Raw genomic sequence first — 24,096 nt, 5'->3', positions numbered from 1 at the left:
TTTCAATTAATTTTCGATTTCATTAACCTATATTGAATCTGTAGCCGAATGTTTTTATCGTTGTTGAAGTAATGTTATGTGTTAGCTGAAAGGGATGCTGTTTTTGCGGTTGAAAGTTATTAGAATTAAATGTGTTGGCCAAAATGATAGTCGCCTTAATTTGTTGGTTTGAGTTGAAGTTCTAGGGTTTAGGGTGTGAGTAGACGTGGTGTTCCCATCGCCCTGTGTAAGTCCGTCCACCTTTGAGACTCATTCTGGCAATTTTCATTTTGTTTTCAATTTAATTTCTCCATCGTGACTTTGTTTTTGAAAGTTTAACCTGTCACTGAAATAATGGAATTTTTACTACTGAAATCTGGTGGTGTTGTCCTTGAAAATTCTGGTGGTGTTGTTTTAACCGCATTGTCGACCTCATTAGGTGTATGAGCATAAATTGTGTTGTGAAAAAAGAAGAATCTACCGAGTTTGTTGCTTAATCCCGTGACAAACCCCTGAATTTGCTGCTGCAAAGAATGCTTTATACAATTCTTTTTTTTGTGTAAAATCCTTCGGTATTTTTTTTGTGACAACTTGGTTTGTAGCTGTATTGGTAGCAATGTTAGGAGGTAGTGGTGAATGTGTTTGGTTCTCTGTGACGTAGTTGTAATGCATGTGGTGTTTTTGCAAGTCTGTGTTTGTAGTTGGCAAGTGGAGACTGTGAGGATGTTGGAATCATGTTGGATAGTAGATGAGTCGGTAAAGTAAGGGTTTTTTTATCTACGTAAGTTGCCAAAGAAGTTTGTGCCATCCCTAGTTTATTGTTTGTTACAGTTTGACATGTTTGTCTTTTAGGTAATAATGGCATCGAGTAGCAAGTTTTGGAAGGATGCGTGTATGTGGAATGAGCCTCTTGCGGATTACTGGATGGAGGGCAACGGTGGTGGGTCGAATCCACAGGTACGATGGGTATACATGCCATTCTGTTTTTATAGTGTGTTAGTGGGATCTAATTAGAGGGGAATGGTGACTATGATGTGATGAGTCTGATGCGTTGAAGAAATGCTAGATTGGTGTTTTTATGTTAAGTTTGCCGTGGCTGTAGTATTTGTTAAGTTTGCAAAATCGAACTTTCACATTTTAAAGAAAAATGCAATACTTCCATCTCTGACAATGAACGTTGACAAGCAAATCCTTTATTAGATAGAATGGCATGAAGATCTTGTTGTGGCCAACCATTATGATGGTTGGGTAAACTGTATGTTAAATTATAACATGACAATGTTATAATTATATTGATTTTATAATCCTGAAAGGAGTTTTTCAGGTCAAGTTTTCAGGGTTGAATTAATAACCATGTCAGTGCCTATGAACATTGCATTTGCAAAATTTACTTTGAAACTAATTTAAAATGAAAGGCTTTGATGGGCAAGAGCGTTAATATGCATGGATATGCAATATTTAAACAGAATTCATTCCACCTAATGTAGTTGGTAGCGAAAATGTTTGTCTTAATTTTTCAGGACACAATGTTTGATACGAGAGTGGAGGAAGATGCTGAGTTATCCGATTGGGAAGGAAGGGGGGCTTTAATGTTGCCCGGATTTTTGGGTTTGGATGGGTTGCGAGCAGAAAATGTTCTTGAAATGGAGTTCTCTTCACCTCAGGAGGCAGGCGGCTTCTATAACAATTACAGCAGACTAAAGGGCTTTGCATCACGGCGAGGCAAGACTGTTAGAAACACTGCCGGAGAGATCGTGCGGTACACTTTTGTTTGTAATAGGCAAGGATTTCGAGAGAAGAAATGGTTGGAAAAGGTTGATCGCAAAAGGGAGCATAAGGTAGTAACCCGATGCGGATGCATGGCGGAGATGAGGATAAAGAGGAAAGACGGTAGTGGGAGGTGGTATGTATCGCGTTTTGTCGAGGAGCATAACCACGAACTTGCGTATGGGAAGCTTGTTGATTATTTGCGGTCACACAGGAAGATATCTGAGGTAGAAGTTGCTCAACTAACAAGCAAGAGGGAGATTGGGATTAGCATACCTAAGATTTATGAGTCTTTCGCAGCACAACTAGGGGGTTTTAATCTGGTAACATTCACAAAGCAAGATATGTATAATGAGATACGGAAACAGAGAGGTCTGCAAGGCGGAGATATAAGTGCGGCTATTAGGTACTTGGAAGGTCTGGCAGGCATGGATGGGAAAATGTTTTGGCATTACAAGTTGGGGGCAGGGCAACACCTATGCAACTTGTTTTGGAGCGACGGTCGTTGCCAGGAAGATTATGGGATTTTCGGCGATGTGCTAGCATTCGACGCTACGTATGGCCGCAACAAGTACAACCTACCCGTTGTAGTCTTTTCCGGAGTAAACCACCACAACCAGACATGCGTATTTGGAACAGCAATGGTCTCATGCGAATCGCAGGAGTCATATATTTGGGTTCTTCGCCAGTTTATGGAATGCATGCAAGGTAAGGCACCGCAATCAGTCATCACAGATGGCGACCCGGCCATGCGGATAGCAATCCAGTCTGTATTTCCTGATGCACATCATCGGTTGTGTGCCTGGCATCTGCTGAGGAATGCGACTGCTAACATAAGCGACCCGAGATTCACACAAATGTTTAGACACTGCATGTTGGCAGATATGGAAATCGATGAGTTCGAAGCGCATTGGGAGGCAATGGTCAACGAGTGCGGTGTTAGGGAGGTTGAGTGGGTTAATGACTTGTACACCAAAAAGCACGCTTGGGCCACCGCATACATCCGCGGTAGATTTTTTGCTGGAGTACGGACGACCTCTAGGTGCGAGTCACTACATGCCAAACTAGGGAGGTTTGTCGAGAGCAGGTACGGGGTGTTAGAATTTGTAAGAAATTTTCAAAGGTGTGTGGATTTTCTGCGTGACACCGAGGACGAGCTAGAATTTTGTTCATGGTACGGAACACCTGTGCTACAAACAGAGTTTGTTGAGCTGGAAAAGTCCAGGTGGATGATGTTCACCCGCGAAATGTTTCTCAGATTCCGGGATAGCCTGAAACGGTGTGTTCGCGTTAGAATATGTGAAATTAATGACACTGCGAACCCTCATGCATACACTCTCCAGAAGTATCGAAGGCCTGAGATGAATTGAAAGGTTTATAGGGACCCTGTCGCGAACAGATTTACTTGCACCTGCATGCGTATGGAGTCGTTTGGTCTTCCTTGTGTGCATATCCTTTCTGTGTGTGTTAGGCTTAACTTAGTGGAAATCCCTGAAAGCCTAGTGCTGCGCAGGTGGTCTAAGGCAGCCAAAATGGAGGTCCATAACCAATGTGTTGAGCAACACACTGCTGACCGAAGTGTGACCTATAGGACACGATTGGGTGCTTTCTCCCAGCTATGTAAGCGTTTAGGGCGCGTTGCCTGCATGAGTGATGAAGACTTCAAGCTTTACTCAAATAAGCTTCTGAGTGATGCTCTCTTCCTTGAAATAAAGAACGGGCTCAGACCATCAACGGATGATATCACAGCAGCACAAGATTGCGGGGTGAAGGACCCGATTCGTGTTAGAACAAAAGGCACGTGTCGGATGAGTCAAGCATGTGGGTCTGCCCTGAAAACCAAAAGAAAGTGCAGCACATGCGGGAAGCTAGGGCACCGGAGGACTAGATGCCCCAACGGAGGCGCACAACCTTCATCAAGGAACGATAAATCACCTGCTGGGATAAATAAACGCAAGCGATCAAAGGTTACCACGTTACTTATTCCTGCATGGACTTTTTACTATGACACGTTACCAATAAAACTAACTCTATAAATAGGTTCAATACTGATGCAACTTAATTCCTTTAACTAAATTAATACTGTTCTGGAGCAGCAATAGTTATTTCATTATTATGTGTCTCAATGTTTTTTATCACCAATATTCAGAAAATAAGTCTGTGGGTATAGAAAATCAACATAGTAATTAATGCACGTAGGGGATTCTTGATGTGTTATTTTTTTGTTTACCATTGAGCTGTATGTTAACAAGTGTATACTCATTACCGATTGCATACTCATTACTAAGCCACTGCATTGTTCATGCCTCAACACCATCCGTTATCATTTCAGTATGCTGGTGTTTACAGTTCTGTGGTTTGACGTTCTTGTTTGTCAATGCAACAGGCACCCGTCGTTGTCGCAGATAAAACGCAGCCTCAAAATCCATGTCAACCCGTATGATACATTTGGGACCAATTTTCGAATGGAGAAGTCTGACGACGGTCGACTGATATGTGAGCTGTTATTCCAACTATGCTGTAACGAAGAACATGTTATGCTGAAACTGCATTTTGTTCTGAGAACTTATGTATGCATATGGGGATATTGTTAATCATAAACTGGTCACTCTAGTTTATATGTTATTTAACGGCCAGAATGTTTGACTCCGGCCATACTCCCTTTTATTGGTAACAACCAATGCTGCCTTGTCGATTCGAATTATAAATTCCATTATCCATGGGATTATGCTGCTAAATTGGATTTTCCCTGCAATTACCCAATGATTTTGACCTTCTGCGGTCAGAATCGATGCATGAAGCTACTGATATTGCTAAGGTAAACCGTGAGTGTTTATTATACATGTGTAGTATAACAATTCATTTAAATGTAAGTTCTCCTATATTAAAATTTTTTTTGTCCGTAAATCATAAATAATCCTAAGCTTTAGTTTGATTGCCTTGCAAAACTGATAAATGAAATATTCAGAAATAATCAAGCCCCTTCAAACATATTTATAAAAAAATTTAACAATACTTTTCTCTTCATCATGACAAAAAAAATTCTTTATCTTAGAGATCTTGAAGTTAAAGAATATTTTCATTACGCATATGTATAATAATATTTCTTATATTTATTTTATATTATTAATTTAGTAATAAACAGTTAACTTTAAACAAAAAATCTAGATTATAATGTTAGTTTCGTAATAAATAATTAATACTAAACAAAATTAGATAACGTTATTAAGAAGTAAACTAATCTCGCTTGTTTCCTAAATTTTGTTGATATAATTAAGATTGCTAATTATTCTGTGTTCTAAAAATGAACGCTTAAAAAATTTATGTAAATTTTTTGCAAAAAGGTTTTAGTTCCTATTACAATAAACAAATCCTCATTGGTGTCAACCAGGTTCTTTAAAAGTTATAAGTACAACTTAATTGTATGCCCAGACTCTTTTTGTGATTTTCACTTCATACCATGGTAATGCTGCACAGGTTCCTTACCAACAATTGGATATTAGTCTTATAGCATTTCCTAACTAACATGCCCAAGGTGAGCTGAAAGCTTTTATCCATTTTCTTGTTCAATCAGCAGGTATCATATGGAGAGTGGGTGCAGGTACTGCTATTAATTTTAAACTAGCAATAACTTCATTACTAAATATAATTAGTTATCGTTAACATCATTCTGAAGCAAAAGTAGCCAAACATATATGCCATGAAGGCAAAGCAAAATGTCACAAGCAGGGTACACACTCGTTTTGGCCATATACCCTCTTTCAATGACAGTTGTCGTAACTTGGGGGGTGTGGATATTGTGCTCTAGTCTGTCGACAGGACCACTAGCATCCACACACAAAAGTGGCCATCATACACATATAGAAGCAAGCATAGATATACTACACTAAATAATTAATAACATAACAACACCACTCAAAAGATTGCTACTGGGAAAAACAGTTTTCAGGATTAAAATCATAGGGTTATCTTTAACAAAATTCTCCAGAGTTGCATCGTTTGGCCACATGTTGAAAGTGTTTCACTCCTTAAAGCGAATAAGCTTCTTCCACGCTGTGTCTGCCTTCGAGACCACTGTTGGCCTGATCTCGTTACACTCCAAAAGCACAATCTTCGTTGCTGTTTTCATCCTTAATTTGAGCCGGTCCATCTGCTTGTAACAAAGGGAGAAGGTAAAAATTCATCTACTCCTTAATAGAGACACATGTTAACATAAGGCGTCACATACCTGCCAAGGAAGGTTGGAAACTTTGAATTTCCCCTCTGTTTGAATCCAGTTCAAAATCCACAAACATGAATCGTTGCTGCAAAATCGGACAATTACATTTCGATCACATTTGCTTTCGGGTTTGTGCGGTGACACGTTAAGAAACAAAATTATTACCATTCAGGGTAACTTGGCACTCCATCGGGATACTTAATTGGTCCCCAAGTGGTTGGATCAGAACTAACATGGGAAAAGCTCAGCATGTTACATTCCAGTTTGAAAATCTGGCTCAGCACTAGTAGCTGCATCCAAGAAAAGCAGAATGGTCACAAGTAACGTGTGATAGTCGCATTCAGAACTGTAAAACTTGTGGCATATTGCATAGAGGTAAAATGTTGGGCAAATTCGATTACACTCACAATGGTTCGCATTTTGCGTTCCCTCCGCTCCGTGTGCTCCGGAGCTCTCGTCACATCTAGAGAGTACACCCTTCCATGCTTAACGTCCACGACCATCAGATACCATGTGTATATTGGCTCGCACACCGGGACCAAAACCTGTCAATAAAGAAAGATCTATCATAGGTTATAAATTGAGTGAAAAACGTTAAAATTTGGAGTGTATGATCACGTTAACAACATGTTCTAGACGACTAGTCCCCGACATCCATCTGTTCATGTATTTTCTTCTAATGACATCGAATGGCGTCATAGCAAGGACGTCGTCGGCAAACACGGAAGGTGTGAACCAAACTCGAGGAGGCAGACACTGGCAGGCTCTCATGGACGCGCTCATAAGGATTATGTTCATAATCTGTTCAGGATGGCAAAACATATGTGTTAGCATTCCGATCTATTTTATTTTTCTTATATGAAAGGCAGGGTTAGATGCAACTCACGTCAACATTGGGCATATAAACCGGCGATAAGGAGTGGAATCCTGCTCTTGGGACTTCCAATGATGAGAACTTGAACAGAATTTTCCTGGTATGTAAGAAACAATAATCACATTCATTACCGGGAATTTCTTCGAATAAATATACTACACATTCTAAATTTATGAATATCCAGAGTTTGTGCCTACAAATATTGATCATTTTTCCCATAAATGTAAGCGGCCATCTTGCATTCTTCAACTGTGAGGTCCATGTGAACGGTTGGCCTGAAAACCATTTGGAATCCCTGAGCCAAAACCAATTCAATGTTAGCTCTTCACTTGAAATATGGTACTAAGAAATTAAATGCGTCATGATTTATATACCAAGCATTTAGTGGTTCCAATCCTTACCAGAGGAATTAATAGCACGGGAGACTGCATTGCATTCACCATTCCATAAGGTTTGAATGCACTCCCATCCCCAAAGACGAACCATTAACATTCGCCTCGCAATTCTGTCCAGGGGTTGCCATCTTCCTACTGTCCAGCTGTTCCTCCCCGGTCAAATGGTTAGAGTCAATTTTTTCCAATTTCGGAATTTTCAGTGGAATGCGGCATGTTTCCTGCACCGAGAACATCTCACACACTTTTGTTGTGCAATCAAGCGTAGACATGCTGGGTAGGTCCCTGAAAATCTGAACAGGCACACATTTCATGCATTAGCAATTTATTTAAAACATTAACGACGACTGATAGTGGAGGTATGAAGGCTGTTACTTACTTTTTCACAAACACCGTCAACTGAGTCATGTGTCGTGGTCCCAGAGGTGGTACTCCTCTTAGCCACACCAGAGGACCAGTACTGCGCAAGGGTTCGCTTAGGCACGCCTGAACTGTTCGTGCCCTTAGTAGGCCGAGGAGTTGACAGTGACTCGTCTATGATGACGTCGTCGTCTAATCCGGGAGAGTTTGGGATGATTATATCTAGCGAAGACATCACATTCGACGGGGCCAAACCCTTTCCTTTTTCCAAGCTTTTCTTTGTTTCTGCTAGGGATCCAATGTCGTTACTAACTGCTGCTCTATTTTGCCTTTGAGGTGGTATGTTGGTTTCAGTCAGGAGGTTACCAACAGAAGCCATTATCACGGCAGGTGCGGATGAAATAGTGGCTGCTGCAGTTGGACTCCCCCATTGGTTGGCCAGTGTTGACTGGATCTCAGTTACGGACTTACCCGTTTGGTACATGGGCCGCTCCAGTGCCGACATGCGCTCTTCCAAAGCCACTGTCCGAGCATCGATCTTCTGTGGACTCAGTCAACAAACCACAAAACACAAAAAAGGTTGAATATGACATTTCAATCCTAGTTATGAAGCTAACCGTCATGCTATGATCAGTATGATGGGTCAAACTTGGGTTAGATAAGACAAGTTGACGTGGCTAAACATTGTCCATTGGTTCAAACACTTTAAACAAAATTTTTTGCACGAAAACGGGATCACCACATGTTCACCACCACAGGGCATGCCCTATATTTATTGAGAAAAGTTCTCCCTTTGTTCCAAACCCAGGCACATTTCATGAGTATCTCTTCGTTGATAGTGTGAATAAAGCTTTTTTTAAATTTTATTCTACATACGTACCTCGAGCAGTTTCACTGCCAGGAGAAGTAGTCCATCTTGTTGGGGCTTCGGCTCTTCCGTTAGGTTTTTTCCCTGACCATCATTAGCGCTCTGTGCCCAAAATTGATATAACAAAAACATAATTAACCACCTAGCGTTTCTAAGCAACATTTAAGGGGAGACATCACTCTGAGGAAAGCGTCATTCCTACCACGTTCATCGTCAGCTCTAGATTAAGCGTTGAGGTTCCATCTGCGGTTGAGCCGCTTTGGACCGTTGCCATATCTATCACGGGTACAACACTGAAAGAGAAGATGTAGATTGTTAGTAAATGCCCCAGACCGGTTAATAATGAAGAAAGATGATATTTTTACACCCTGATTCGGGCTAGGAACATTGTTGCTTCTGAATACCAACATCAGAGAAGCAATTTACAGTAAAGAAAATGCTACTTACGCATCATTGTGGTCAGGATCGTTGGAGTCTTCTAGCTGATTCCCATAGTCGTCCATGCCAGCCATTTGCTGTTTGAGACTAATGTATGTCTTTCCTAATTGGTAGCTGTACCGGGGTTAGGCGTCTTTTAGCTTGTGTGTTCCCAACTTGGCTCAGCAAAGACTTGATTTTATAGAGATCCCTGGGGTTAAGCGTGGGAACGGAAAATTGATTGATGTGACCCTTTCAGGTAGACCCACTTAATTCCGTGCTACCAACCCCAATGCGATTGTGGAAATAATCCTTATTGTTTGTTCACGCTATACTCCTTGTATCCCTCTATGTTGTTAAGAAAGTGAAAAGTCATGCCTATCATAGGTTGGGATTTCCCACGTGTAGTTGACACACGTATAAACCCTTCTTAGGACCATGGCTGCACCGAAGAGTTTCACTTGATGTTCGATACATTTAATAAGGAATGGAACTGAAACTAAAGCGCGATTTGATCTACATAAACCTTTATAACATGGAATAATATTCATGTAATTCCTATTAGAAGGGTTCACTATATCTATGAATAAACTTTTAACAGAATAATGAAATCGTTTTTCATCAATTATGACAAGAATAATTTCCGAGACGAAAAGTATAAGGTACCAACATATTATTTGCCAACTTCTGCCAATTCACATTTATATTTGTGTTTCATGGAAGTGTGTTCGTATATGTGTCTAGTAATTAATATATTTTAAATACATGTATAAAGAGACACATCCATAAAATGTATCTATAAAGACACTTCTATTAAACATAGTTATAAAAAAGACATTTTTATTAGACACATCCACAAACAAACTCCCATGAAATACAATTATAAATAAGAGTTGGTAGAAGTTGGGAGATATGCTGTCTGTAACGTAACGGAATCGTTCCCGAAATTATCATTTCCCTTTGAAAGAAATTTGGAATACATTTAATGTTTTAAGCATTCGTTACAATGCGGCTTAATAAAATCACAACTGGATAAAAAATAAATACTTCTTGTTTGGGTACGATATTACATTTAAACCTGCCGATCCAACAATAAAGTATAAAATAGAAAAAACGATGTCAATAATTTATGAAGATTTCCATCTTGAGAGATAAAAATTCTGTCTTTTTTTTTTCCGCTACCATTATTTAGCAAAACCATCCTTATAATTTAGGAAGCGTTTCAGGTGTGACATTGTACTTTATTGGAGTTTCAGACTTCCACTTTTTTTTACCATTCAGATTTAATATAAAATATATGAAGGGTTTAGGTTAAGAAAACAAGTTTGATATGGACGTATCTCCAGAGAATGCACGGAAGAACTGCAACCGATTTACTCGTTGTGCGGTATTTACACATCGAAAATGTCAATTTTGTCCAAGTAAACACAAAATAACAGATTTATTTGGGCGCTCTTTCTGTGCCTCATTTCTCTCCTTTGATGTAATGTAGTGTCCTCCCTCAGAATTTTATTGTCTACTTATTTTCAGGGATATTATTATCCATTTTTTCAACTATATTGGAAACATATTATTTTATTAAATGCATGTTATTTTTTAAAAAATTGAATATTATTTATTTTAAATATTAAATATAGGTTTATTTAAATTATTTTAAAAGAGATAAATTTAAAAAAAATTGAACAAAAAAATATAAAAATAAATAATAGTCATTCATAAAAGACTAACTTAACACTCTTGACCATTTTCTTTCTTTTATTTCTGTTTGCTTTTTCATATTTAGAAATAATTTCGAGAGAGACAAATTTTAATAATAAATCATAAAAATTATTTTAAATGTGATATCTTATGCTATATTTAAGTGCTTTAATATAAGAAAGAAATTAAATCACATTACATATAGTGTAATTATGATTTCTTTTAGTTTGTTTATAATTATTAAAGAGAAATAATATTAACATTAAAGATTAATAAGCTAAAAAAATGAAATTAATAACAAAATTTTAAAGTCTAATAATTCTTGAATAAAGATAGTGAAATTAAAAATTATATAACTAACGGTGATTATTTTTTTACCCATTATTAGTTTACAATTCTCTTCATTTTAAAAGATATTTTTCTAGCAATTAATATATTGAATAACTTAAAAGACTGAGTGTTTGGTAAGATTAACTTTTAAAAAAATCTTTTTTTGAATTATAAAATATTTTTATTAATTTTTAAACATATCTAAATACATCTTTTAAAAAACTATTTTTATTAAAAATTAATAATATTTTTTAACAAACTAATATTACTTTACATTTGAAAACAGCAGAAGCAAAAACAAGGATTTTTTAAATTTTTTACCAGAATAATAAAAATTAGAATAATTTAACTTAAATGGTTTTATTTGGACAGTAGGATTGTGAATTATCAGGTTTTCAATATTAGGTTTTAAGGCTTTATAAATCTAAGAGTAAGTGAATGTTTGTGCGCCATTATTTTATTTAAAAAATATCTTTTGAGAATTAAAAAGATCTTTTTAATTCCCAAACGTGTTTGGCAAATTTCTAGTTGTAAGAGTAAAAGCACTAATAAAATAAAAAATATCTTTTTTGAGAAACTGTAATTTACATATTTTTTTTAAAAATATCTTTTTGTTTGTCATGCATAATTTATATTGTTAGAACAAAGTGCACTATAATTTTAAAAAAAATATTCTCGTAATGTTATTATGCATAAAAATACTAGTTCTAATACAATACACAGATGGACTAATGCTAACTTAATACATGAATGATGCATAAATAAACAATGCTAACTTGATGCATAAATGACCTGATGCTAACTAATGCCACTGGTATGGTGAAAACTGAACTAATGCAATTTAACAAATTCTAATATAATACACAAATGCACTAAAACTAAACTAATGCAATTTAAAAAAAAAAGTAGAAACATAACAAGCCCAATTTCTACAATTTAAATACAAATAATTTAAATTGTATACAAAAACAAGTTAACTAGATTTAAAAATACTAGCTTAAATCTTATCAGAAATTATTTTTAACATGGAAAGAAAATTGGTGTTTCGGTTGAATATTGACATTTGAAGTGTATTACAGTATTGTGAAAATTTTTCAACACGCCCCAACGTGTTGTCTAAGAAAACACTACATTCTCCCATTTTCAACAAAAACACCAATATTTTTTCCAACGTGGCACCGTAACGGACACCTGTGCATCGTTTCAGCCACGTCAGCTAGTTCCGTTAGGTGTATGAGAGGCAAATAGACGGAAGGACTAAATTGTCCTCCGTTTGTTAAAGTCAGGGACTTTTTTGTATTTAAAATTTGTCAGAGATGTATTTGTGAAAAGTTTGAAAAGTCAGGGACCTATCTGTCTTTTTCCCTTATATTTTTAATAAGTATATTTCTTTTTTCATTTTTCTATAACTGTCATTTTTATTTGACTATTAATATATAATTATATAGAAAATTAGACTATTATTATCTCAATTAACTCAAATTTTACTTAATCATTTTAAATGATATTCTTTTCATTTTTATAGCTAAATTAATAATTTAATAAGTAAAAATTTAATATAACCCTAACTTATTATCACTAACACCATAAAATTAAATTAATGTTATTTTTTAATACACCTAACAATAGTCATCTGCATCTATATATGACATGGCATTATTACATGATAATAAAATACAATCCGTGGCTACTATGTGCTAATTTTTCGTAATAAAAGAATTCTATTAAATCGAAATTATATTTGTAGCTATAACACCAAAAACAAAAAATAGATTTTTTAAATCTTCTTCATCAGTTTACAAATGTCAAACTTGAATTGTCATCCTTTTACCCGTTCTAATCTCTCCGTATAAGTGTTCCCAACTGAATACAAAATTGGATAAAATAAATACATTATATATTATAACTAAGAAATTCACGCGGTGAAAATTGAAACTTCATATACCTGGGACATTCACAACTGTTGGGTCGTTGTTGTCTTCTGTGATAGGTACGGTTGATTTCGAACCATCTCGTCTATACATTCTGCAAATTCTTCATTGTTGTTGATATTATGTGGTTAACAGATTTCTGCTCAAAGGGCTTCTGTTGAAGATAAATCGGCTAAAAAAAGCGAAATCACAAGAATGAAGAAAGAAAAAAATCAGTATTTTGAGTTTGGAGGATGCCCCATTACATAATAGAGTTCATATAGTGTGGGTAAAGAAGGCGCTTTCAAGTGCTGCAATAAAGTAGGTTTTAAATAACCGACTGAATGATGGGAAGTTATATTGTTTGTGATTACTTCAATTTTCCGCCAAAAGCTACCGCATGCATTTAAGCGCACAGTCAAATTTGTAATATAAAAAATATCCTTTTGGTCGTTGTTGCTAATATCGTATCTTAAGTTTCTTTAATCTAAATTTTTTTTCTCCATAACACATTTATTATCTATTAAATTTACTCTGTATGATTTTATCTTAGGCCCCAAAAATTAATTACTATTTCATGTTCAAATATGATTGCAAATTTACATTTAAATTTTAAATTTTGAGTCTGTAATATTTTAACTATATATTTAATTATAATAACAATAAATAACCAAAAAAAACTAATCAAATAAATATATAACATTCACAATATCTGATTTCATGCGGTTGATAGTTGATGCGTTGTTGAAAAATTTAATAAAGACTGAAAAATAAAATTATTCTTAAAAAGTGGAAAAAATAATTTTTTTCTAAAGAAAACGGGATAGAATTTTATACTTAAAAAACATTGAAATTTTTCTAATATATTTAAAGTATATTATTTTAGCCAAATTAATTCAAATATTTGAATATTAGCTTTATTTTTCTAATTTTGTATGTTATCTAAATTTATTTTTTTAGATTTTTAGAGTTTATTCTATGAAAACGTTCTAATGTCAGACTATTTAAAAAAAATACTAGACAACGACAAATTAATTTAGAAGAAATTAATTTAATAAAGATAGAATAGGTATTATTGACACTTTAACGTAAGTAGGTCTAACAGGTACGAAATATTGTTTGTGGCAAAAGATTCAATTTTAGTGACTGTGACAATGTTTCGCAGTAAATAGAAGACACACTTACATATTTTTATTACGATTTAATACTTGTTGTTAAAAAATGGTGGTTAATCCCTGTTTTGCTGGTAGTGTACGTGCTCAAGTGGTAACACTTTAAAGTTGCTTACATTATAAAAATGAAGATAAATTCTGCTTCAATTAAAATACACTAATCCCTCCTAATAGTGTAACAATAAATTTAATTCGGCAATGTCTTACGAGTAAAGGCTATAAAAATTTCTATAACATACAAATACAACAAAATTCACTTGACACCAATATGCTTCCACCCAGGAATTTCATTATGTAATTGGAAAATCGTTGGTCAAAGATTTTACTGTAGACGTGTTCCAGTGGATACACGAGTACGATCTCCGCATGTCACATCCTCATATTACGAATGACGAAGTGGTTCCTGACGTCTTTTCATTAACGGGACTTGAACCCAAATCCCTTCCCCCCATAGCTGGAGTCCGTGGGCCACCTATGCTGATGCCTTTGCAAGCAAACTGCGTGGGTACACTCGTAAATCCTTGCGTAATCTTTGATGATCCGGAAAGGGCAAGTTTGTCGAATAACAGCAGACGTATAATTCAACCACAAAAATTTTGACGTGACGTGCTTGAAGAGACATTACACTGGCTTCATGCTTTTTTTGGGTGTTGTTATCGAAAATATCATTTTCAAACCTTCCCCAGGAAGTCTCGTTAACCATACAAATACATTATTTGCGCTGCGTGGGACGATAGCAAAACCGCTAGAAATTTCATTCCCCACATCATCCTACCCACAATACTCCAGAAAGACTAACTGAACTACGCTTGTCGAGCCCCAATGGAGCGGAGCATGCAGCAGTTCAGATTTTTTGTTGTAACGAAGGGATACAACACGGGGGTATACGTCTCCTTTGAAGAAGCCAACAGGCAGATCGTCAACCACCCCGCACCGGAGTACACCGGGTTCAATAGTTACGTCCTCGCAATTCACGCCTATGAAGCAAGGATGGAAACGCTGCGGGAGGACAGAGAGGCCACTTTGGAAATTATGGCAGAGACAGGCACAGCGGAATCGCCGCCGCGGCCACCCCGAACGCTCCCAACATCTGACGGACGTGTTGCATCTGTTGTTGGTGGTAAATCTCTGATATACCTTTCCATAAATGTATCCATTTTTACCATTTAACAGCTTAGTAACAACGTTTCCATAGATTTATGAGAGACCAAACAATACCGTAGGTTCATTGTGTTTTGTTATCATTCCCAGGAGCACCATTGATTCCAGCAGATGAGTGTGCGTCGCATCACTTTGCCCTTAGCAACAGCATGGAGCTCTGGCTATTGATGTATTGCTATGACGCTAAAATCCCCAGCCCTTGTTTCTTCCGTGAGGAAAAATTCCATCGCCATCTCGGAACCATATATGCGTTCAATGTTATAATCCCTGGCAACCCATTTGGACCTGACGTCCGGGCGAAGGGTCGGTACACGTTCCTGGAGGATGACGCGCGGGAGGACGCTGCGTTCAGCATGTTGCGGGTCCTTTTGGCAGACACTGAAACTCAGATCAGAGACTTCAACTACCTTCTTGCTAAGTCTTTGCAGAGGGAAAACGCGCATCTTCAGGACGAGATTGCGAGGCTGGAGTCTAAGATTCACATGCTGGAATCTATCTGCGACAATAGCCTTGAATGCATCACCCCGTAGACTGAACTTAAAATAATGCCAACTACCCAGACCTACGCATTTCGTTGTTGCAACTTAGTATGGTTCTATGGTATCTGTAATTTGCGAGTATCTTTTGGCTTGGTTCTAGTAGAGAAGATCAATGTTATGTTTGAAGTATTTTGTGTCTCATGATACGTCTTAAGTTGTCCTGATGAAATGAGACTGGGAAACAGCTAATGGCGATAGTTACTGTGAAAATACTTGTGCTAGCTTAAATAATCAAACGATTATGCTGTCAAGCATGATAAAATGGCAACAGCCCAGACATAAACGTATATTTCTTGCTTCAAATCACTTGGTTTTATAAAATCTGTAACTTCTGTGTCTCTGTGACACCGTTTAGAGAGAGGTGTAAACACTTAATTGAGTGAAATATTTTAGCATCTCATTACATTTCAGCTATGTCCTGATGAAATGAAATCAGAACATCGATAAACAATAAATATATGAAGAGAAACATGGATTCCAGCCAACCGAGCCAACCATCTGTGTTCGTTCTAGTAAACAAACCACAAAACACATGTTCTATTTTCCAGTGGAAAAATGGTGACAGAATCACAAGCAATAACCGAAGTTGCACCTTCGAGTAATGCAAAAGAACAAGTTCCCACTGGTAAGAATGAAAAGATTCCTCTTTTACCTATGTTTCATACTAAAAGTCAAGGATCATGCATGGTGCAGTGTGAGTTGAAAAGGCTAATAACTGTAGAGAGTAACCAGTGGTGCTGTGCGAATTGAAATTGTCAAGTAATCTAAGGAACATAGATTGTGTGAAAACTATTTAGTTAACGGACATAACATTGGAACATGAACAAAAGGAGTTAAGTCTAGCTGTTGCAACACATCAGCACTCACAACACAGCACATCAAGTTTTTGACAAATCGAAATAGACAATCCAAAATAACATAGTCAGCATGTTATTCAACCCAGTAGGCTTCATTCAAAATCAACAAATTGGACCAACAGCTCCACCTCTGGGTGGGTACTGGAGATCTCAAACACGCCGAGCTTGGGGACAGTTACGTTGCACTTGTGCAAGAATTCCGCCCACCCATGGCTAATGCTGCCACAATTGCGCCTTCGTTGGCCCACGTATCTTCCGTAGACGGCCCGGACGGAGATCTCCCCCGATCTCAGAGTGACCATGACAGAATCGTTGACGTCCTCTCCAAAGTGCGGCACATTTGGCTGAGCAAACGAAAATAGAGAATGATAAGGAGTTAAGATGATGTGTCACAATTTGTTGCGATGTGCATGAATTCAAACAGATTTAAACCACTACTACTAAAGAAGACATTATTCACACTGAATATGCATTGCGCTGCCTCCTTCCCTAAACAATGCAATTTAAGGTTTTAAAATTAACAGACATTACCAACATATTTCTGTAATGAATATATTTATTTAACAACAACAGACAATGGCAGCAAATACCCGTAAGGAATTTGAAGGTAAAAACTGCTCCAGCAGCTATCCAACAATTAACAACAAAGACACAGCAGACGACACAACAAATGGCCCACGTAGAATGACACATTGGCAAACAAAGTAAGAACCAGCGAAACAAGAACAGTTTATGCGGACCAGGTTGGCCGCCAGATAACATTCAGGATAGGGAACAGCGGGGGAACAAAACAGATAATGTGGACCCCAATGCTCGACAAAGAAACAGGTGTATATATCGTGGAAGGGGAAAGCCATTACCAGGAAGTGGATGCCCAGGAGCCTTTTTGTGATGTGCATGATGAAGAAGGGGTGCTCGGAGTTAAATGTCTGCTCCACCTCAGCTGCAGCGGCGCTCCTAGGGACATTGATACACCCCTTTCGACGCCGGGTACCTTCAGTAGCGGGTGTACGTTTCCTTGACACTTGGGGGGGTGTGTTGTCGCCGGAGTCATCACCGGACGTATCATACGTCCTTTCCACACCCGGTGACTGAAATATGTGAACGCTGAAGTCGTCCCTGCCCTTGTGCTTGAACAGAAGAATGTTAGATGGTTGTAGCTTATATTCATGATAGAACCTTTGCCATCCCCTGCCGAGAGTGATCTCTTTCCACCCCCTGGGGCTACACGCAATCTTGAAAGTACGGTTGGACCCATCGGCGACCGTGACGTACAGATGGTTGCTATTTTTGGGGAGGAGCCCATTCGGTATTGGCAAACGCTGGAAATAAGGGCACACGACGGGTCGGCGTAAGAGATAAAACAACTTGCGGAGAGTAGATTGACAAATAATTGCAACAAAAGAAGCGGAATGGTTAACCTACCATGGGCCGCGACGGCTCGCCTGCCGCTTTGATAACCCTAAGGGCGTCACCTTTGGCGTAATCTCCGGCCATTTGTTCGTAAGGGAACAAACACAGACGAAAAAAGGGGATTTTCTGAGGTTGAAGAACCCGTACAGAGTGGATAGCGTCTGAATCAAGCGGATATCAACGGTTGAGGTAATGTACTTAGAGTTGCACTGCCTAGGAGAATGTGCCTTCAGCACCGCAATGAATGTAGTCTTCTTGTAGAAGCCATTCGGTTTCGTGTGTCATGCGCCACTAAACATTATTTGGGAGTTGCCACTCCAATTTTTAAAAATGTTATTGATCAATTTGAAATTATTATTGGATGATATGACAAATTTTTTTAATTTTGAAATACGCTTTATTAGCAAACTAGTCGTTCAAGAGCCACTGCCGTGCATTTTAATCCGCTTTTCTACTAAATTTAAATAATATTTATATAATTTTTTTTAAATTATAAATTTAATTTAGTATTAAAGAAGAGATAAAAAAACACAATATTCTAAGTGATTTACTAAATGTAAAAAAGTATTAAATAAATAAAGTTTCATTAAAAATGAAAAAAAATTACGTTGTTATTATGTGTAACAAAAAATTGGGATAAAGATTTACTAGCATTATTTATAAATTAGTTATTTATATGTTAACCTTGCTTATTTTCGAAATCATATTTAATTTTGAATAAAGTGATAATTTAATTTCATATTCAAAACACTCAATCAGAAGGCACACAATTCTAATAAATTAAAAATTATTATTTTAATATTATATTGAATATCTTTAAGGCTATGCTTGGTTGAAAGGAAAGAAATAGAGAGAAAAGAAATAGAAAAGAAACAAAGGAAAGGAAAGAAATTGAGTGGATTTTTATCTGAAAAAAAGACAAATAAATCATAATTATCCAAGAAATTAAATTTACGGAATAACTATTATATATTTAACTCGTCATAACAATATGCACATATCCTGGGAATCCTTAACTATCATACAATCAAGATTTAACTTACTGGGTTTTGACACTCGCAATACTCATCGGTTTGATTACACCGATTTGGTTTCTAGGTTTGTTGTTTTAACTATTTAGAGAAAATAACGTCAGTCATAGATTTTGTTATATCATCAGTTTTTTTTTTGGCAAACTTATGGACAACAAAATCTTAAACTTAATTTGCGTTATGTGCGTAGGTTGTAAAATTATCATCAATTTTTTTGTAGCTTGTTATTTTTAAATTTTAAGTTATTTGGTTAAGTTGGTAATTTTCTAAATTTGAAGTTATCTACTCCAGCCGTGACTTTTGTAAAATTTTAAAGCCACTATCTAACGATGTTCGATATTTAATTTTGAAAGTTGTTTACCTAATTTAAACATTTAAATTTAAATTATTTAGTTCCATTGCTAGTTATTCAAAATTTAAATCATAGTTATATTTTGTTCGTCTTACAATAATATTACTCTTTTATTAATCTTGGAAATAAATTTTATATTTTCAAAAAAACTAGGTTCAAGATTAACATACTTTGAATGTACTATTAATATTATGAATATTCCCATTGTTATGATTATCATGATTAATATTAATAATATTATTAATATGATTGCTACTACTATTATTATTATAGCTGCGAAGATTTTATAAAAAAAATATCATTCTTTCTTTAATTTTTTTATGGATACGAAATATAAGCTATCAATACTATCCATCTTTTTAAAATAATTATAAATCTAATAACAAGAAAGCACACAAACCCAGTGATTCTCATTAGGCTAACACATTCTTCACTATTAAATATCAAACAAGGACATTAGCCGAAGATTTGATATTTATTTGCAGCAGCCGTGATGCCTAACCAAGGATGTGATAAATTTATGTTCCATAAGAACTCTTTGCAATACTGTCAGGTTGAGTTTTTTGTAAAACCAATTTTCTTGTTATCAGCAAGCCTATTACTAACTTGAGTAAATTACTAATAGAAAAATTATTGTCTTTTCACTACATCAACGCCAAAAACGAAACACCAATTCGCATGAACCATGACCCATTCCTTCAGTCTTCTCCCTCTCCATCCCAATCGGAACTGCCTAATGACACCAGTTCCCGAGGTACTTAATTAAATTCCATAATCAATACATTAATGTCCATATTTCGGTTGCACAACCTTCCAGCAATCACTTTATACCCTTTCGGATACCACATTTACGATAGAAAGGTGTGTGACTGTGTGCTCTTCGCTGACCTCCGTATTAAACGTAACACTTCTATGTCCAACAAACTTGCAACAACACGTGAAAAGACCTTCAAAGTAACTACCATTGCATGCAATGCACTCTAATTTAGAACAAAATAACGCCTAGCCTCATGACTATTTATGCAATGAAAATCATATATCATATTCGAAGCTGCGTGCAACGAAATTTTTCAAATTTTTTTTTATTTTGTGCCAAACATTGTAAACCACACAAAAAGAAATAGATAGTTAGTATTCCATAAAAACGCAAAAAATAAGATAATCGTTAGAGTAACGAGCCAAAAAGAAGCATAATAAACCATTCACCATAAACTCTCAAAACCCAAAACCATGAACCCTAAACCAACAAACCCCAAACCCCAGAAACACTAAACCGTCAGCCCAAGACCAAACAAATCCATTATCCACGGCCGTGCAAGGTGTCCCAAGATGCCAGACGACTCCTAAGCCTAGCGTTCTCAGCCTCCAGTTCAGCGACACGGGAGTCGACGGACAGACTAGATATCCGCTCCAACTCAAGAAGTCGTTCCCTGCAACTGTGAGCCACGTAGTAATTGTAGTCGAGGATCTCCTTCCCAGACTCTCCAACAACAGCTTGCAGGGATGATAAAGCGGCATCTTGCCTGGCCAGGCGTTCGTCGGATGAGAACCTGCCGTAGGCAACAAAGTTGACTCCGTCCCGTGGGCCCCCCACACGAACCACAAACCCATAGTAGCAGTGGCCCTGGACGTGTACGCAATCGCGGGGCTCAAACACTGGAGGCTCTGTCTTTAGGGTGTCACATGCCCTGCGCAACATCTACTCAAGGTCCTCCATGATGACAAATTAGTTAGGATTCACGGCGGGGACAACCTCTGGACATTCAAACCCAGAAAAAACTATAAAAAAGAGTGAATGTCAAGGATAACCGGGAAAAAAGATAGTGTGAAACCGCCTACCGTCGTCGTGGAGAGGGGTGACAGGGCGAGTTCCTCCGGAAGAACAACTTCCATCACCCACGCTGAGGCTCGTCATTCTTCCAACCCAATGAACAGCGATCCAGTCACAAAGGGATGTAACAAACTTCAAATCTTATTAACAAAATCGTCAGCGAAGTAATCTCAGACATGAAACTTATTTATATTTATATATGACATGACTCATCACATTCTCCAATCCAATTATGTATACACAGTTATCTCACTGGACAGTCACACCGCTTCCCCGGGGCTTTAAATTCGGTAATAAATGCATTAACCTCACCTATCCGTTTTTCGCACCCTCCACCATATGTTCAACGATTTTTCATTTTCACATTAAACGCGTCCCATTAACTCCCCTCTATGTGATACACGAAACAAATTTCAAAAACACAAAATTCACATCCATGGTATTAAACTACCCTAAACTATTCAGATGACATAAAAAATTAACTATTAACTATTCATATATTAAACGGCTAAGTATCTGCCCGAACCTTTAACATTCTGCTGACTGCACGTGGAATAATCTGTACTAATACAGGTCTAGAAAAGTATAGCTGAGTAACAACTTTTGTTTAACAACGTCTGAACAATGTATTATAATAACATTAATAGAGTGAATTTAATTAGGAGAGTCCTAGGGGAACATTCTTAGAAAATCTTCTTGTTCATCTATTATTTTCCAATAATTAATACCATTCCCCAGACAGTTTTCAGTTTTCACCATAATATAGTTACGCTTACTTTAACGTTAAATATTACGCATGCATTACTGAGAACGTATCTGCTACACTCAAGTTCAGGTTTCCAACAGGGTCGGTGGACTTATAAATATGGAGGATACACTCCTATGCCACACTCCAAACCCTATACTCTAAACACGTATCCCCATCCCCATCGAAATAGGAACCAACACGAACAAACTGAAAATGACAATCGACTGTTTCTCAAATATCGCTTTCCTTCCCAACGACATCTGGGTAGCAATTACCATTAAAGTTGCCTCAGACTCCATTCGAGAGCTGTGCAGTCTCAGAATGACCTGTAAGGCTGCACGCGATGCGGGAGATTCCGATATTGTTCACCGGAGTGTTTCCATCCCACCACCGCATGCCACACCGTGGTGGTGGTGCCTCAGTCCGGAGGCAAAGAGATTCTTTGATCGATGCATGGTAGCTGGCCATCCAGAGCTTCTGTTTCGGGAGGCACTTCGGGAACTCTTCATCAGACATAACGAAAACGTTGGCCTCCAGATGCTGAATAGTGCAACAAGTACAGGCCATGTAGCAGCCAAATACGCACTGAGCATGACGTTGCTGCTTCGCACGGACGGCAACGACGAAAAACAAAAAGGGCTGGAACTGTATCGCGAGCTTGATGCGGCTGGTTCACTCGCTGATTGTAAGGCAAGGTGCTTTTCAATTCTGACAATGTCGTGGCCAGGTGAGGTCCAAATGCCCCGTATAGAAGAACAACACACCGTCTGTGCCGCACCAAGGTGCTCGACCAGGGGACATATGCCTCTTCTGTATGACTATCGCAGACGTGCAGCAGAGCGAAACTCCGTCCATGCTTTCGGAGGGGCCGCTCATATCCCCTGCATCCAGTGTCGCGCAGATTACGACCTGCAAGCATTCGTCAACCTCCCATGAGTTAATACAATTTAATTACAACCTGTATATTAAACGTTAAATAAATAAGTCGATACAATTTAATTACATACTTGTTTTATCTTTCATTTGTTATAATTAAGTATTGAAATTTATATGTTATTTAATAATATTTTATTTCAACCGGAACCCTGTCCTTCATCAAACCAAAAGTTAGGCTAGTTTATGCTCCTTGCAAAACGACACATGTCAGCCCCACAGTCGATAAAATTCCAACCGTTGGAAATATTACGGTTGCACAATTTCAATTTCCTGCTCAAATCACAGGAGCCATCGTCGTTGCCTTTAAAAACCACCGAAACCAATATCCCATCTTAAACATACTCAACAAAACTCTCCCTTGGAATCTCAACATGGTCCGTGCCAAGAAGAAATACTATGTTGTTTTCATAAGGAGGGTCCCTGGTATCTATAGTTCCTGGCCGGCCTGTCATACCCAAGTTAACGAATTTAGCGGCAACCTCCATAAGGCTTACGAAACCATCGATGAAGCTCGTATGGCGTTCGAACAATTCATATCTGGCAGACGATCACAGACTCAGCACACCAACAATAGTCCTCTACTACATCAAATTCATGCAACATCCATTCGGCACCACCCATCACCGATTCCTGACCAACTACTCCCTTTCGACGAAGGCATACAGGAGCAACATCAAATTGAAGGAGGGGACAACCACTCAACTGTCCGTCATACCAACCGATCCAACCAGAGGCGCCGGCAACAAAATCACTACACGTGTATCCTATTTATAATCGTTACCATCTTCGTCCTATACTTAACTCTGGTTAGGAAGTAGGCTCGTCTTAACCTTAGTTATAACAGCACCTATCACCATGTGTTACCTGCTTTGTAGCAATCTAACATTTCACTGTCTTCCGTGGTTTACTTTTTAACGTATATTCTATTGTATTGATTAGTCTAATGTTCACTTCATGCATAACATCAGCTTATTATTCCAGCATAACTGTTATTAACTCAGCCAAGTATAATTAATCATACGTGATTTTAGCACTTTAATCCGTTAATCCATTTACCCTCCTCCTCTGTTTACGTCATCTGTTACATACGGTACATACAGCCTAAGATTTTTAGATATAGACAATTTTAATGTGAAATGTGATAATTTTTGTTCATTTTGGTATTTGACATTCCTGTTATGATAGTTCATAACATTACTGCGGTTTTGTAAGACAAATATATTTTTTAAATATAAAAAGAGA

At 37.4% G+C, this 24,096-nt stretch overlaps 3 protein-coding genes across 3 annotated transcripts; 2 read left to right on the top strand and 1 right to left on the bottom strand.

Annotated features, from left to right (window-relative positions):
- The first annotated feature begins 333 nt into the window (after positions 1-333).
- Positions 334-3,116, top strand: LOC107472556 (protein FAR1-RELATED SEQUENCE 5-like). The gene is made up of 4 exons (XM_016092099.1): positions 334-404; positions 681-735; positions 832-936; positions 1,500-3,116. The coding sequence occupies exons 1-4, from the start codon at positions 334-336 to the stop codon at positions 3,114-3,116; spliced, it is 1,848 nt and encodes a 615-aa protein (XP_015947585.1).
- Positions 3,117-16,635: 13,519 nt separating this feature from the next.
- LOC107472646 (uncharacterized) lies at positions 16,636-18,040 on the bottom strand. Its single transcript, XM_016092166.1, has 3 exons — positions 17,969-18,040; positions 17,404-17,865; positions 16,636-16,887 (listed from the first exon to the last, which is right to left on the bottom strand). The coding sequence occupies exons 1-3, from the start codon at positions 18,038-18,040 to the stop codon at positions 16,636-16,638; spliced, it is 786 nt and encodes a 261-aa protein (XP_015947652.1).
- A 4,091-nt stretch (positions 18,041-22,131) lies between these two features.
- Positions 22,132-22,854, top strand: LOC107472670 (putative F-box protein At1g67623). Its single transcript, XM_016092178.1, has one exon. The coding sequence runs from the start codon at positions 22,132-22,134 to the stop codon at positions 22,852-22,854; it is 723 nt and encodes a 240-aa protein (XP_015947664.1).
- Positions 22,855-24,096: the final 1,242 nt, after the last annotated feature.

Source organism: Arachis duranensis, chromosome 1 (genome assembly GCF_000817695.3).
Source record: "Arachis duranensis cultivar V14167 chromosome 1, aradu.V14167.gnm2.J7QH, whole genome shotgun sequence".
Lineage (NCBI taxonomy): Eukaryota > Viridiplantae > Streptophyta > Magnoliopsida > Fabales > Fabaceae > Arachis > Arachis duranensis.
The sequence above is the reverse complement of the archived record's forward strand: the minus strand, read 5'-3'. Positions and strand labels throughout refer to the sequence as shown.

What these genes read in the sequence shown, in the direction of transcription:
- LOC107472556 (XM_016092099.1), top strand. Translation starts at nt 334, where the DNA reads ATGGAATTTTTACTACTGAAATCTGGTGGTGTTGTCCTTGAAAATTCT. An exon ending in GTTGGATAGTAGATGAGTCG is followed by an intron (nt 736 to 831) that starts GTAAAGTAAGGG and finishes TTTGTCTTTTAG; the next exon opens with GTAATAATGGCATCGAGTAG. An exon ending in GTGGTGGGTCGAATCCACAG is followed by an intron (nt 937 to 1,499) that starts GTACGATGGGTA and finishes TTAATTTTTCAG; the next exon opens with GACACAATGTTTGATACGAG.
- LOC107472646 (XM_016092166.1), bottom strand. Translation starts at nt 18,040, where the DNA reads ATGGCCGGAGATTACGCCAAAGGTGACGCCCTTAGGGTTATCAAAGCG. An exon ending in GCGAGCCGTCGCGGCCCATG is followed by an intron (nt 17,866 to 17,968) that starts GTAGGTTAACCA and finishes CCTTATTTCCAG; the next exon opens with CGTTTGCCAATACCGAATGG. An exon ending in TCCTGGGCATCCACTTCCTG is followed by an intron (nt 16,888 to 17,403) that starts GTAATGGCTTTC and finishes TCGTTTGCTCAG; the next exon opens with CCAAATGTGCCGCACTTTGG.
- LOC107472670 (XM_016092178.1), top strand. Translation starts at nt 22,132, where the DNA reads ATGACAATCGACTGTTTCTCAAATATCGCTTTCCTTCCCAACGACATC.